The 12,924-nt window shown below is 46.4% G+C and overlaps 1 protein-coding gene across 2 annotated transcripts in view; it reads left to right on the top strand.

The window, feature by feature from the left end:
* The window catches only part of LOC141748326 (vascular endothelial growth factor receptor kdr-like), a 136,711-nt gene that overhangs the window by 34,691 nt on the left and 89,096 nt on the right, over nucleotides 1-12,924 (top strand). For both annotated transcript variants that reach the window (XM_074600204.1, XM_074600203.1), the window contains exons 2-3: nucleotides 3,112-3,208; nucleotides 7,375-7,586. In XM_074600204.1, coding sequence (XP_074456305.1) covers nucleotides 3,112-3,208; nucleotides 7,375-7,586 — 309 coding nt within the window. The remainder of the gene's footprint in view (nucleotides 1-3,111; nucleotides 3,209-7,374; nucleotides 7,587-12,924) is intronic.

Here is a 12,924-nt window from a genome sequence, read left to right as displayed (position 1 = left end):
CCTCCCCAGAACTAGATCACATCTGCCTGTGCTTCACAACCCCTGCAATCAAAAGCTTGCCAGCGTCAGAGACCTGCACACAATGTCCCAGAAGCCTCAGTCTTTGTACAAGCTGAAAGTATCTACCTCCATCCCAGCTCCCCTGGCAGCACGGACCAGTGTGAATGAGAATCCAAAGCTAAACAAGCGTTAGGATGCAGGACTGAGGAAAGAGAGGGGCTGCGCTGCCCAGCAGGATGCAGCCTCCGAAAGCTGCTTGCAGCATCCTAACGCCTTCTTAAAGCCTCAGAGTCTCCTCAAATATATAAACCAAATATGAAAGTGGAGTAGATCCCTTTCTTCTCATTCAACACGCCCCCGGGCTGTCTTTGGCTTTGCCTCCAAAAAATGAAGCCCAGCTCTAAAGGGACCACGGGAGGTTTAAAATTTTGCGAGGCATCACCCTGCCAGTTCTGGCATTTAGGCATCCTGATGGAGCACAGCCCAACCTCTGCCCCCACTATTCTCTCAGTTTTGCCCTCAAACTTTTTTTTTCCAGTCCACTCAGCTCTGGTTCTGATGTGCCAGAAATGGCACACACTGTGTTTATATAAACCCCCTGTCACCTGGCAGCGGCGATCAAATGTGTGTGTGGCAGAGGAATTTCTCGTCCTGTCCTCCATGGGGTAGAAAAGCACTGAAATTACACTTTGCTTATACTTTTCTTCAGCTGCCAAAGCCAAAATAAACTTTGGGAAAGAAGTAGTTCAGAAGTATAAACAGAATAATTGAAAAATACTTTTCTTTCTTTTAGCAAAACCAGCCTCAAATAGTATAAAAGCCCAAGGACCGCCTTGCTCTGCGGCCCCGACAGCAGCTCAGGTCTAATGCCAGCCCTGGCACTGCCACAGACCCCGCCAACAGCGTCACACTTGCTCATGAGAGGTAAAATTCAGGCCTCTTTCAAAGGCCGGTCTGAGACATCAGCTAAGCCCCCCTAAGCCCTAAGAACAACCAAAGGCACAAGAGGAAAGAAATAAAGGATTATTTCAAACCCCAGGATTTGCTAAGTCGAAGCAGCACCTGGCTGAAGTCGCAGCATAAATAGCCCAGAGCAGATGACGGTGGGAGCTGTGTCCCGGGAGAGCCCCACAGGACCCACACAACCCTCAGCCAGCAAATCAAATGACACCTGACAAACATATTCAAAGCTGTTGGTCATTTTTTGAATTGTTTTTGCAAAGCTCAGCACATGGTGTTAAGAGACCGAAATACCTCAGCACCATGAAATAACACATGCCGAAGCCCAGCCCATGCTCGGGGTGAACTGGTTGTTTCTAGAAACCGGAGGGGACTCAGGGTCAAGTGCAAGGGCGTACTTGCCTGGTCGTGTCTCCTGCTGCAGAGTTTGGGGCTTTTTCTGTTGAGTCTTTGCTAAATGTGATGCTGCACCCTGCACGTGTCATCCTGAACGTGTGTAGGAGTAACGGTACTTCTTAGAAGAAAGAGGGGAACTGCAGGGCTGGAGCCCACTGGTTATTTTGCTTCCGCAGCATTACGTGGAATAGCAGGTTTTAGGTAGGGAGTTTGTGCTGGCCAGGCTCCAACTTCTTATTCTGCAAAGGACTTTGGTGATAGAGCTACAGTGTCATCAGTTAAGCAAAACTGGGCGGCGGGGGGTGGAGGGGGGAGATATCTTTGATGCTGAAGCAATGGCCAGGACTAGTTTAAAGTCTCAGCTCGAGGTCAATATGAGTTTGAAGGGAGTCCAGCAAGACGCTGTCTGGGCAGGATCCCCTTTGGGAAGGATTCTCTGGTGCTGTGAGATTAACTGGCCTCTGTCGAGTTACTGATGGGAGTTTGAATGGCTCATGGAAGAAGCCGGACTCTCCAAAGTGGGAGCGGTTCACTCTCCACGCTGCCAGAATATGCCAGGCTAAGAGCACTTTACTCAAATCCAGCAAAAAAGAGATGAGAGTTGGGAGGTGGGAGGCAAGAAAATCACTGTTTCATCCAGTTGAAAAGTTAAACCCTAATGTTTCTCTTTTTGCTAGATACGTTATCTTCACTATTCTGCTGAGAATAATGCCTCTGTTTGTTATAAGCCCAGCTAAAGATTTCTGGCTTATCAAGTTCAAGGCAAAGGAGAAGATATAGATTTGAAGAGCAGGAGGGGAAAGAAAACATACGGCTTTAATGTCAGAGCTTTGGAAATTGAGATACTTATCTAAGTCTGTTTTCTCCTTTCCTTGATAATGTTACTTTGAATTTGGACAAGGAAACCAGCCTGGCCAACCTCCCTTCTGTTGCTTCTCAGTTTCACTTTCTGAAAATTATATTGTCATAGACGTACACTCAGATATGCATCTCCCTGAGGACAGTTTCACATTCAGAAGGCATTTCCCGAGCCAGGAGATGATGATGAGAGAGACCTTTATCACTACTGTCATTAAAGACGGTTGTCATCAGAGACCTGACAAACCTCCTCACACTAGCACTGGCGACGGTGTCCCAGACACCACCTCAGATGTGCTTCGGAGCGTTACAGCAGTTCACAGCCGCGCTGCCCACAAAGCAAGCAGCTTGCTGCTTAGTTCAAAGGCAGTATTTGTGAATGGTGCTTTGGAAAACAGCAGGCTTTTGATTTGCCTTTAATACAGCAGATGCTTCACAGTTGTGAGTCAAAGAGTTGCTCCCCAGAATTATTGTTCTCTCTTCTCCCCTTGATTAGAATGTAACATATGAGCTCACATATCAAGTTATTTCCCAATGACCTGACTCCTTCCACTTCTATATGTGTGTAAAATCCTTTTGAAACAAATCTGTTCTCCTAAAACTGCAATAATTCAGAAATAAAGCTAGCTCTAAATAAACTGAGAGAAAGACTATTAGCAGAAATGCAGGTGCCAAATGTTAGAAAAGAAAGAGATGAAGGAAACTAAAAACAAACTAAGGGGATCTCACGACTAACTCCACGCTCAACTGAATTGCATCGGTATAAATGCAAGCACTGTGTGGGCCCCCAAATTAGGAACTATTTACAAAACAAAAAGCTCGCCTCAACTGTATTGTGCCTGTTCTACCCGTACTGAATAGCCCGTCTAATGATGATTTCTTCTTTATTTGGGTCAGGTCTTGCCGAGGAAGAATTTTTTGAGAAACCAACGCTAAGCATTGCAAAAGACCGCATTGTCATCTTACCAGGAGACACCCTAAAAATAAAATGCAGGTAAGGATTGCTCCAGCAATGCTGGATTTGTTGGTCAGATTCTCTGTGTTGTCAAGGGGCCCAGGCAAAATCCTGCGTCAGCACACGGGAAAGCTCATGGGAGGGGGATGTACCATGCTTAAGGACACAGCTGGAAAATCCTCATCTGAAAATAGGTTCAGATTCGTCTCCTCTGCAGCTAAAATCACTTTCACTCCCTGTCCATAAGCAAATGACAAACAAGATCACCAGGGCATGTCATTAGCTCTTTATATATATATATATATGAGCTTAAACTTCCTACCCTCAAATACCATCCAGCCTATAAAATGGCAGTTAAATAAACAGCAGCTAGTATGTGGACATTCAAAGACCTGACCTGTTTACACATACCATATTCTTTAAATCAAAGATAACCAGGACTTGTGAAAAACCAGGCTCCTGATATTGTAAATTACGGCAGCTCTTCAGTTCTTGGCACAATGTGTGAAAACATTTTACACAATGTGTAAAAAGCCATGCAAGAAACCGGCAACATTTTGGCAATGACGTGTGTTTAGAGGGAGATGATCCCCTGGAAACGGCGGCATTTGGTCCCAGCTGAGTGGCACACGACTCTGTATAACATCAAGAGTCAGAGCACTTTCTGCTGTGTCAGACGGCCATGAGCTTGCTCCGTCACACAACAGGCCTCACACCGAGATGTACGTAGGTGCCGCTTGTTCGCAGTGTGATTTATATGCCAAGCTACAGTGAAGGGTTATTTTTTCATTTCTTCCGAGAGCACTGTAGGAGAGAAGGCTTAAGGTAATACAGGCTGTCACAGTCTCTCTCCCTCTCACACACATACATTATTTTTACACCTTCTTGCAAAGTCCCCTTGACTGTAGCCACTACCTGGATGGTTTCTTGCAACAGAAGTTACTGCAAACAGTAAGAAAAAGTAGTAGAAAGGTGAATCTAATCTGCAGTTTATGCTGACGCATATGTCCCTTCAGATTTTTGTCCTAGTCTATTTAATTCATTGTTACAGTGAAAGATAAATTGACGCATACTGTGTAAAATTGTGATGTCTTCTGGAGTGTAAGGCAGGTTTTTTCCAAAGACCTCCAGCTAGCCGTGTGGCTCAGGAGGTCAAAACAACCTTACAGTGGTATTTTTAGCTCAGCGAGCAGCAAGTATGATGGCAATAAAGTTTAAACAGTCCTTTAAAATTTAGATGCTGTGCTTCATAAAACAAGTTAGGTGGACATGAGTTGGGAGTAGTGCTCCAGGCCAATGAAATAAATACTTTTCAGCAATTCTCCTTTTTAATCTGTAGGAACATCCTATTTTTCTCATATCACCAGATGAATAAATAGATTAAGAAATTCTTAGCACTTCAGTCCCAAATTGCTTTATGGATGCAAAGCAATAAATCCACACAACAGGTCTGAGAAGCAGAAATGTATGCTAGCATGCTTCCGTGCGAGCATGGGAACAGAGCTCCGGAGCACTGCAGTTCCTTGGCTCAGATCACGCAAGAGCTGGGAATAGAAGCTGGAAGTGGGACTTTTGCACATGGAGTGTGAGATTCCCTGTATCAGGTCACAGAATCACAGAATCACAGAATCACAGAAACTTCAGAGTTGGAAGGGACCTCTAGAGATCACCTAGTCCCACTCCCCTGCTAAAGCAGGATTGCCCAGAGCACATCCCTCAGGGCTGCATCCAGGCGAGTCTTGAAAATCTCCAGAGAAGGGGACTCCACACCCTCCCTGGGCAGCCTGTTCCAGTGCTCTGTCACCCTCACTGTAAAGAAGTTTTTCCGTGTATTTGATCGGAACTTCCTATGTTCCAACCTGTGCCCGTTACCCCTCGTCCTGTCACTGGGAACCAATGAAAAGAGTCTGGCACCATCCTCCTTCAACCCACCCTTTAGATATTTGTATGCCAACAGAATCACAGGGTCCTTTGCGGATGTCTGTCATCCCACCTCCTCTGACACACCAGCATCTGCCCACTCGCAGAAGGGAGCTCCGGAGTCCTTCATACTTCCCGGGGGCATGAGGGCTGTGTGAGCACAGCACGAGACAGCAGACCGAGCAGGGAGCTGCTGAACCGTGGTAACTCTGTGAACATCCCTTCTCCCTTAAACTCCATTCATTTGAGGTTCTTGGCCAGGATTTCCTGATTTTTGGCAGCCTGGCCAAAGCTGCTGCTGTGACTCCCTCTGCCAGATGTGTGAAAATCCCGAAGCAATAGCCAAAGTCTTCATCTTCCACCACGATAAAATATGCAGGAGGAAAAAGTGGGCACATGTAAGGAAGCACAGGTGTCTGAAATCCCTGACCTGCTCTGCAGAGCCACGGTTGGAGACTTCCTGCCCTGATGGACACCAGACTGGGTGACGGTAGAGGGGTGGGGACATGGTGACATGCTGGGAGTTGAGTGTCTGAATGTGAAGTGTCATTGTTCCCCATTGTGGGCCAGGAGTCCCATTTCTTGACAGAGGTGGTCAGTACCTCATTAATGACGTTAGTAATGTAGGGAAGGAGCACGGGGTAGGGACCTCTGCGTCAAAAAATAATCCAGTGCTCTGAAGGACAGGAAACTGGTATGACGGATGAGGTGGGGTTGTCCAAGTCATCAGTGCATCCAAAACCGAGGGTGAGGCTGCTCACCAGAGAGGATATTCACACTTTTCCCAGTGCTCTCCTTCAGCTACGTGCTGGGAATAACCTCAAGAGTTCAGCCCCGTGTCCACATCATCTTCAGGAAGGCGACAAAAGGACGGGCAGAAACGGGGGCCAAGAGGATGTTTGTTTAAGTGTCACTGAATTTGCTGGCAAATGCGTTCCCTTATTGCACCTACTGACCGCTACAAAGCCACTGGCACAGAAAGAGTAGTTAGAGTTATTGCCTAACTGGAGACTTCACACAGCTTGCATGCTAGATATGTTTGGTATTAGATCTCTATACTGAGTTGTTGTGTCTAGGCCGGATTTCTCCCTGCCTACACTCAGTTGGGGAAATCCAGAGGTTCTTACTCCTTCCTCAGCTCAGCAAATGCCATTGGGTCAATGGGAATTCACTGAGTGGGAAGGGGTGAGTCAAGCCCCTGGCCTTTGGAAGAGTGGCTTCTCTCTGCAAACACAGACCGGCAGAGCTGTCTCCCTCTGATACTAACTTCTTCCCCAGAAAAGTCCACAGACGATTACCCTCGTACCCCATCAGTTTCCACATTGACCACCAAAACCCGGTCTACTACAAAAAGACCATAATCTTCATCTCATAAGCACGTATAGCACGTACTAATACATCGTGAGAGCCCTCAACGTGCAGCCCAAGCAGAAGAGGGCTCCAAGAGCTCCTGCTCCTATGGCATGGCCTGATGTCTCCAGCAGAACAGGACTAGTGCAACCAGTGCCTGTTACTGAGTTAACTTAGAGCAGTTGAAAGCTCTCTTTGGGTCCTGCAACAGGTTATAAAAAGGCCTTGCTTTTCGGCGGTGAACTACATAGAATTGCATTTGACATTACTGTGATCATAGATAAGACAACGAACGGGTCAGGTGGGTGAAATGGTGCATCATCTGCCCTGCTAGCTTTATGTTCTGACTGCCATGACAGGGTGAATTGAAAAAAAAATGTGTCTTGAGCAGATATTCTAAGATTTGTAATCTGATTAGCTCCAGAGCCTTCACAAAAATCAAGACTGAGTCACTGCTGATTAAGCAAGAAAGGTGATGCAAAGTTACATAAATGTTCTCCTCTTTCCATGCAGCCTTAGTATAAGAAAATATAAGTTAATTTAGCTGTTAAAATATGCAAAGTCCTCAACTTGGAAGAAACATAAAATTTTAACAGGTGCTTTCTAATGTTTGAAGTGGCTAAAATGTAGTGTTATAAAAACAAACTCATGTTCAGGAAGTCTGTTACAATAAAAATTAAACTTTCCTCCAGGAGCTAGCTTGCTACAGTTCCACAGACTATTTCATGAATCTCCTCTGCTCCAGGGGAGAACGTGGGGTGATCCCCCTTAATTCCTTATGGGTGGAAACGTAAACAACCATCAACCTTTATCCTTCATTTCCAAGCGAGAAGAGTAGGAACACTGGGAACATCGATAACAGCTGGCCAGAAGGAAGCCCAAATTTTGTGTGAAGTCATGACTCTATCTTTAATTTTGGTGTGTTGTCTTGACAGGGGAGCATCTTCTGTGAGCTGGCTTTTGAGGGAGGACCAGAAGGAAGACCCTCGGGTGCACATCAGCAACTGTCGCAATAACACAAGGCAAAGCTGCAGCATGCTTGTCCTCAAGAAAGTCATAGCTAACGACACCGGTTACTTCACCTGCATTCGTGATGACTCCCCACCTAATGAGGATCTCATGGCCAGGATTTATGTGTTTGTCAAAGGTAAGAATTTCAGTTTATTTTGTTGTTGCGGCTTTTTGGTAATATCAGTTGTGTTCAACTGTGGGATCTGTGCTAGGTAAAACAAGCAACCCAATTCAGATGCTTTCGCAAATCCCACCTCCCCACCGGCCCAGCGCTGGAGCAAGCACCAGCTTTGACACTTGGAAGAGGCTGGATATATGTGGATTTTGATGCCAGCTGAATTCACAGGGACCCAGATGCAAGAACCAGAAATTATCCATCTTGTTCAATTCCGGGACTTGAAAACTAGATTGTCCCATTTAGTTTTGTATTTCAAATAAGTGATACACTGATTTCTTTAAACCTCTTTTCCTTTTCTTTTCCTTTTAAGACTAAAACCTTTTATCCTAAAGGGTTTTGTTATCACAGTCCTTTTCCTAAGATTCTTCCTGAATTCACAAGTCCTTTCTTTTTCCTTTCCTTCCCAAGCATGAAACTCCCCAACAACATTCTCTTTCTCCTACACATTAGTATACTGCTTTGTCCTTCACATCTGTGAGACATACTTAGCAAAGCGGGATGACTGCATTACATATATTTTATTCTAAAAAATGGCCCATTGCTCATTTTTGTCCTCTTTGAGCTACCTCTCCCCCGTGTGTCAGAATCACTGAGTTCACATCCAATAATAAATACAAGCAGAAAATGCAGAGGAGTGTGGTCCTCTGTGATTAAGTGAATGAAACATACTGAACAACCATTTCAATAATACGAATTTTTGTTAGAAGAATATTCCCCAAAAATGCTGATATTTTTTTCAAATTCTACTTGACAAATGCATTACTAAATCACTGAATCATCTTGGATCTTCCAAGCTGAGGCTGGGAGTAGTCGGATAAAGGAGATGACTTTTAGTGTCTCGAATAGGGGACGACATAGAATCATAGAACTGTTAGGGTTGGAAGGGACCTTAAAGATCATCTACTTCCAACCCCTTTGAACTCCTTTGGTGCTCAACAGGCTTACTATTCAGTTCCCCAGAAACTCATGGAAATGAATGAATTTCATTTTTCTAGTAAATGCTAAAATATGATTCTTTGAATCCTTTTACTAAAACACATGCTAGAGAGGCAACGAGTTTGTCTGATATTATTTGAATAGTTCAGCAAACATATGTACAGAGAACACGTGTTTGCGAGGCAGCGCGGATAGTCTCGTGGTATTGCTAAGGATGGTGAAACCACCACGAGGCGTGCTGTCCATCCCAAGGGGATTGTGATACACCTACGTGGCTAAATTCAACTTCTGCACTACCAGGTGAACACACCTGTTTGATTCACATGCATGACATTTTCCTGGCTCTTCATGTCTGTTGAAAATAGTCCCTTTCTACCCTTATCCTGCTTTCCCAGCAAGTCTTCCTCTTATCGGAAAGTAGCTTTTTGGTGTTACTTGTTAGTTCCTGCAGTCATTTTTTTTCTCCCCTTCCATTTCCTTTTTCTGATTTTTTCTCGTTACTCTAAGCCCTGGTTGCTTTATCCACCCTAGTTCTTGTGCTGAGCTGTTTCCTTTTCTCATTACACACTGCTCAGATGCCCCACATCTCATATTGTTAACCCAGCCCAATGCCTACGCTTCAGGAAATAGTGCATTGAAAACTCCAGTCTCTATCCTGCTTCAGTGCCCTGGCTGGCTACCCAGGCCTTCATTACTCTATGGCGGGAGCACGTGCAGGAAATCTTACGGATCTTTTGGGACCGCCTGAGCGTTTTCCCTAAGAAAATATCTCAAGTTATGAAACGCTTACCGGCGATGCACTTGGAACAGTGCTAATCTAAAAAAAAAATCGCAGGATGTCCTCTTGCTTGCCTGAGACTGCTGTGCCAAGGTTCCCCTGAAAAACAGCACTGGATGGCTGTTTTCTCTAAATCCCCCTCCGAGGCTGTCCTCTCACAGATGCAATTTAATTGTCTCATACGCCCTCCCTGCTCTAAAAGCTCTTACTCAGACTCCTGTGCTTTAAAAGTTGTTGCAGGAAAAGTGGGTAGAAAATGAACTACCTTGTACTACGCACTCCACGGGTGAAGGAGTGAGAAAGGCAAGTCAGCGGGGATCGCTCTGGTCCATGTCCTAGCGGGCCAGCGGCTCATCCACCCCAAAGCCGAGCTCTGCCACAGCAGTTCGGTCTATAAACTTGCAAGTGCTTGCTGGGATCCGGCCAGTCTGAGGAAGCTGCTTTGCCCCAGTGAAATGAAGCTATTTATACTCCGGCATGGATGTCCTCAGGGCACGCTCTTCCTGCCATTCAATTCCTGTGTATATTTGTTGAACGCCAGCAGGCTGGTTTGGGGACAAGGAAGCTGTTCTTCAGTGAGGGCTCTACGAATTGTGGAGTTCAGCAAGGCGTTCAGAACCTACCTACAATTTTCTTCAATATTTAAACATGCCTTTTTAAGGTAATTGGCCCGACAGCGTCTGGGCATCACCGAGAAACCCATCAGTTGTCTCCAAGTGAAGAAACTCACAGTTCCCTTTGAGTGTCAGAGAAGGGTGAGGTCCAAAAGACATCTCTCCGGACGTTTTGTGGAGAGAGCAAGTGCTCAGCAGGGTGTTTATGAGACTGAGCCAGGTGGAGTGAGAAAATGTTGAGCCAGACCCCGAAGGCTGGAGATTCCTCTGAGGTTACAAGCCGTTATTGCCAAAAAAGGAAGGGGAATGGTATTTTTTCCCTTCGTTCCTGGCCTGCCGCTTGACACCGAAATGAGAACATGATTGTATCGGAAGCCCTGCTTATTGGCTATTATTTCCTGTGCTTGCTTCTGTTTTTACAGCCTCCCTGGTGGAGTTTCTAAGCTCTGTCAGAATCTGGCATTCAGCAGCTCTCCCCCCCGGTGCAATTGAGCCGTGACCCCTGCACATCAGGCAGATCATAAGGGACCCGCAGGCGGCAGGGTCAGCCGCCATGCCTCAGCTGCGCACTGACAGTCTGGAGGGAGGGAGAGCTCAGGATCTTAATCCTGAATAATTGTTCCCGAGGCCTTTTCTGCTTCCCGCTGCAGCTGCGAGTCCCAAGGATCGTAATTAAAAAACGAGACAACCCCCTTCTCCTGTTGCCCATCTCCTTGTTGAAAACACACCGTAGCTTAGGGCTGGAATGGAAATAGTCGGGTGTTTTTTAACTGCGTTGTTTAGCTTCATTGCGACTCGAGGGATAACCTCTGCAGTGAAAGGCAGTGTCTGGTGGCACACGGCGCTGCAGCGCTGACCGGGAAGAGCAGCCAAGCAACTCTCTGGTGGCTGCTGGCAGAGAAGAGGGCGAACGGGGGAAGCTCACCCTCCGTCCACAGAGTCTGCTGTCTCTGCTGAGCCAGTTCTGGACCAGAGGCAGTAAAGACAAGTCTTCCCTGCAAACTAGCTGCCCACGTAGGAGCCCACGTCAGAAAATCTCATGTGGACAGCATTTCCACCGCAAACACTGCCAAAGCCAGCTAGCCAATGTCATTTGCTTCTGTCTATCTCCTGCAATTACCCTTCCCAACCAAATGGATGCTTCCCTGTGAGGAACACACTCATTTATTTCAACCTTTGAGATCCCTGTGCCAAAGGAAAGGGCAGGCTGTCTATTTGGTGTTAAAATACAGCAAGCCCTCTCTACAATGTTTCCTAGGGCACAGATAAAATTTAACATGGCTTAGAGGAGGCGGAAAAAAAGACAAATCAAGTAGAGATTCGATCCACCTTCCCAAGGGGCTTTCCCAGGCCCCAGCCTAGACAGAAGTCAGGACTTGCAGCTCTCAGCTATTTGAAATACTGTTACTGTCAGCAAAGCAACTGTCTCAAAGTAAGGTAGTCCTCAGGGCATCAGCTGGAAGAGCTCTCTGTACCAGCTGAAACGCTGCTTCAGCTTTCGCAGTGATTTCCCCTTGCAGCCCTTAGCTCTGTGCAGCAGTCAGGGATTTGCTACACCTTTTTGTACCACTCAAAGCATCATCAGGAAGGAGCATGAGCTCAATTCTGTTTTGCTTCCCTCCATCAGCATCTCGTCTGACGTTATTACTGTGGGAACTGGAACTGGTCACATCTTGCCAAATAGTGTCTAGAAAAGTTCATGCGAGTTCCCGAGCTGTGCTCTGATTCCTGCCCACGCACCCCAGTAGCGCTGCTCTGCGGGAACTTCAGGGCTGAAGGAGGCCATCTCCTCCTCGCAGGCGTGGGGCGAGCAGGCCAGCAACAGACAGCCTCTATTATTATTTATGCAAAGCAGGACTGTTATTCTGTTTCTTGAAACAACTATGGCCATGATAGGGCTGGTTCTCAAATAACTATTGCAGAAAAACATGAGTCCCGCCTGCTCTGATACTGTAATTGGCACAAAACGATGTAAGTGAGCCCAATACATCAGTGTTGGCTGCCACAAGGGTCCAAGTCCACTGGGGCAGAATCACCAATTCCTGTTTGTGCCTAGTGTGGTTCACTCTTTGAACTCATAGATTGGTGGACATTTCAACAGTGTCTTCCCACCCAGAGCACTTCAGCTGCTGGTGTTACACCGTCTCAGTGTTACTGTGAGTTAGGAACACGGCAGGACTGAAGGAGTAATTCGTTTCCGTACATTTGGTTTTCAGCACTGATGTTCACAGGAACACAGTGTAACTAGAAGATACCCCTGCAGGGAATTTGAGTTCTGGCTCCTTCTAAAGTTCATATGGACACCATGAAGCACCAGCACTGCAGGCTTGAGTGATAGCGCAGTCCTGCCAGGAGCCCAGAGCACAAGAACTGGAAATCAAAGTTTTCCATGAAGTGAGACAGACTTTTAAATGGGAGCGCAAGTCCTGTTAAGGCCGTTCTGAAGGAAAAAAGGGGGATGCATCCAAGCATCTTGTCCTGTCCGAGCGTGCATCTCACTGGTAGTCAGCTCCAGCAGCAAGGCATCCCCAAGGAATGGTGTGAGCTCTCCCTTGCTACTGCAAAGAATGGGGAGGAGAGGTGGTACAAGTACTGCACCAGGGCAGAGTCTACCATCAACCACAGCCTCTGATTTATCAAAAGGTGCAGCCCAGAGACATGAAGCCCCATCTTCTTCATCCCTTCCCCACTAAGAGAAATCTAAAGAGGATGGAAGTGCATGAAAGCACCCCTCACGTGAGATCATATTTTGGTTCTGATGTTCTTTGAAGCCGATTTCTGCCTCCTTAATTCTCTTGACAGTTCACAGAGATAATCCGAATGTGAGAAGCAGAAACGCAGGGCCAGGGTGACAGCCCTGACTTGGGCTTTGGCTTGCTTTCCAGAAGATATTACCAGTGAGAACAGAGTTGGAGCTGCATTTCTTCTTTCTTTCACTCTGGAGACACCGAGACAGCTCCACTTGTTG

This window comes from Larus michahellis, chromosome 9 (genome assembly GCF_964199755.1).
Source record: "Larus michahellis chromosome 9, bLarMic1.1, whole genome shotgun sequence".
In the NCBI taxonomy this organism is placed as follows: domain Eukaryota; kingdom Metazoa; phylum Chordata; class Aves; order Charadriiformes; family Laridae; genus Larus; species Larus michahellis.
This window is presented reverse-complemented; position numbering and strand designations above follow the sequence as displayed.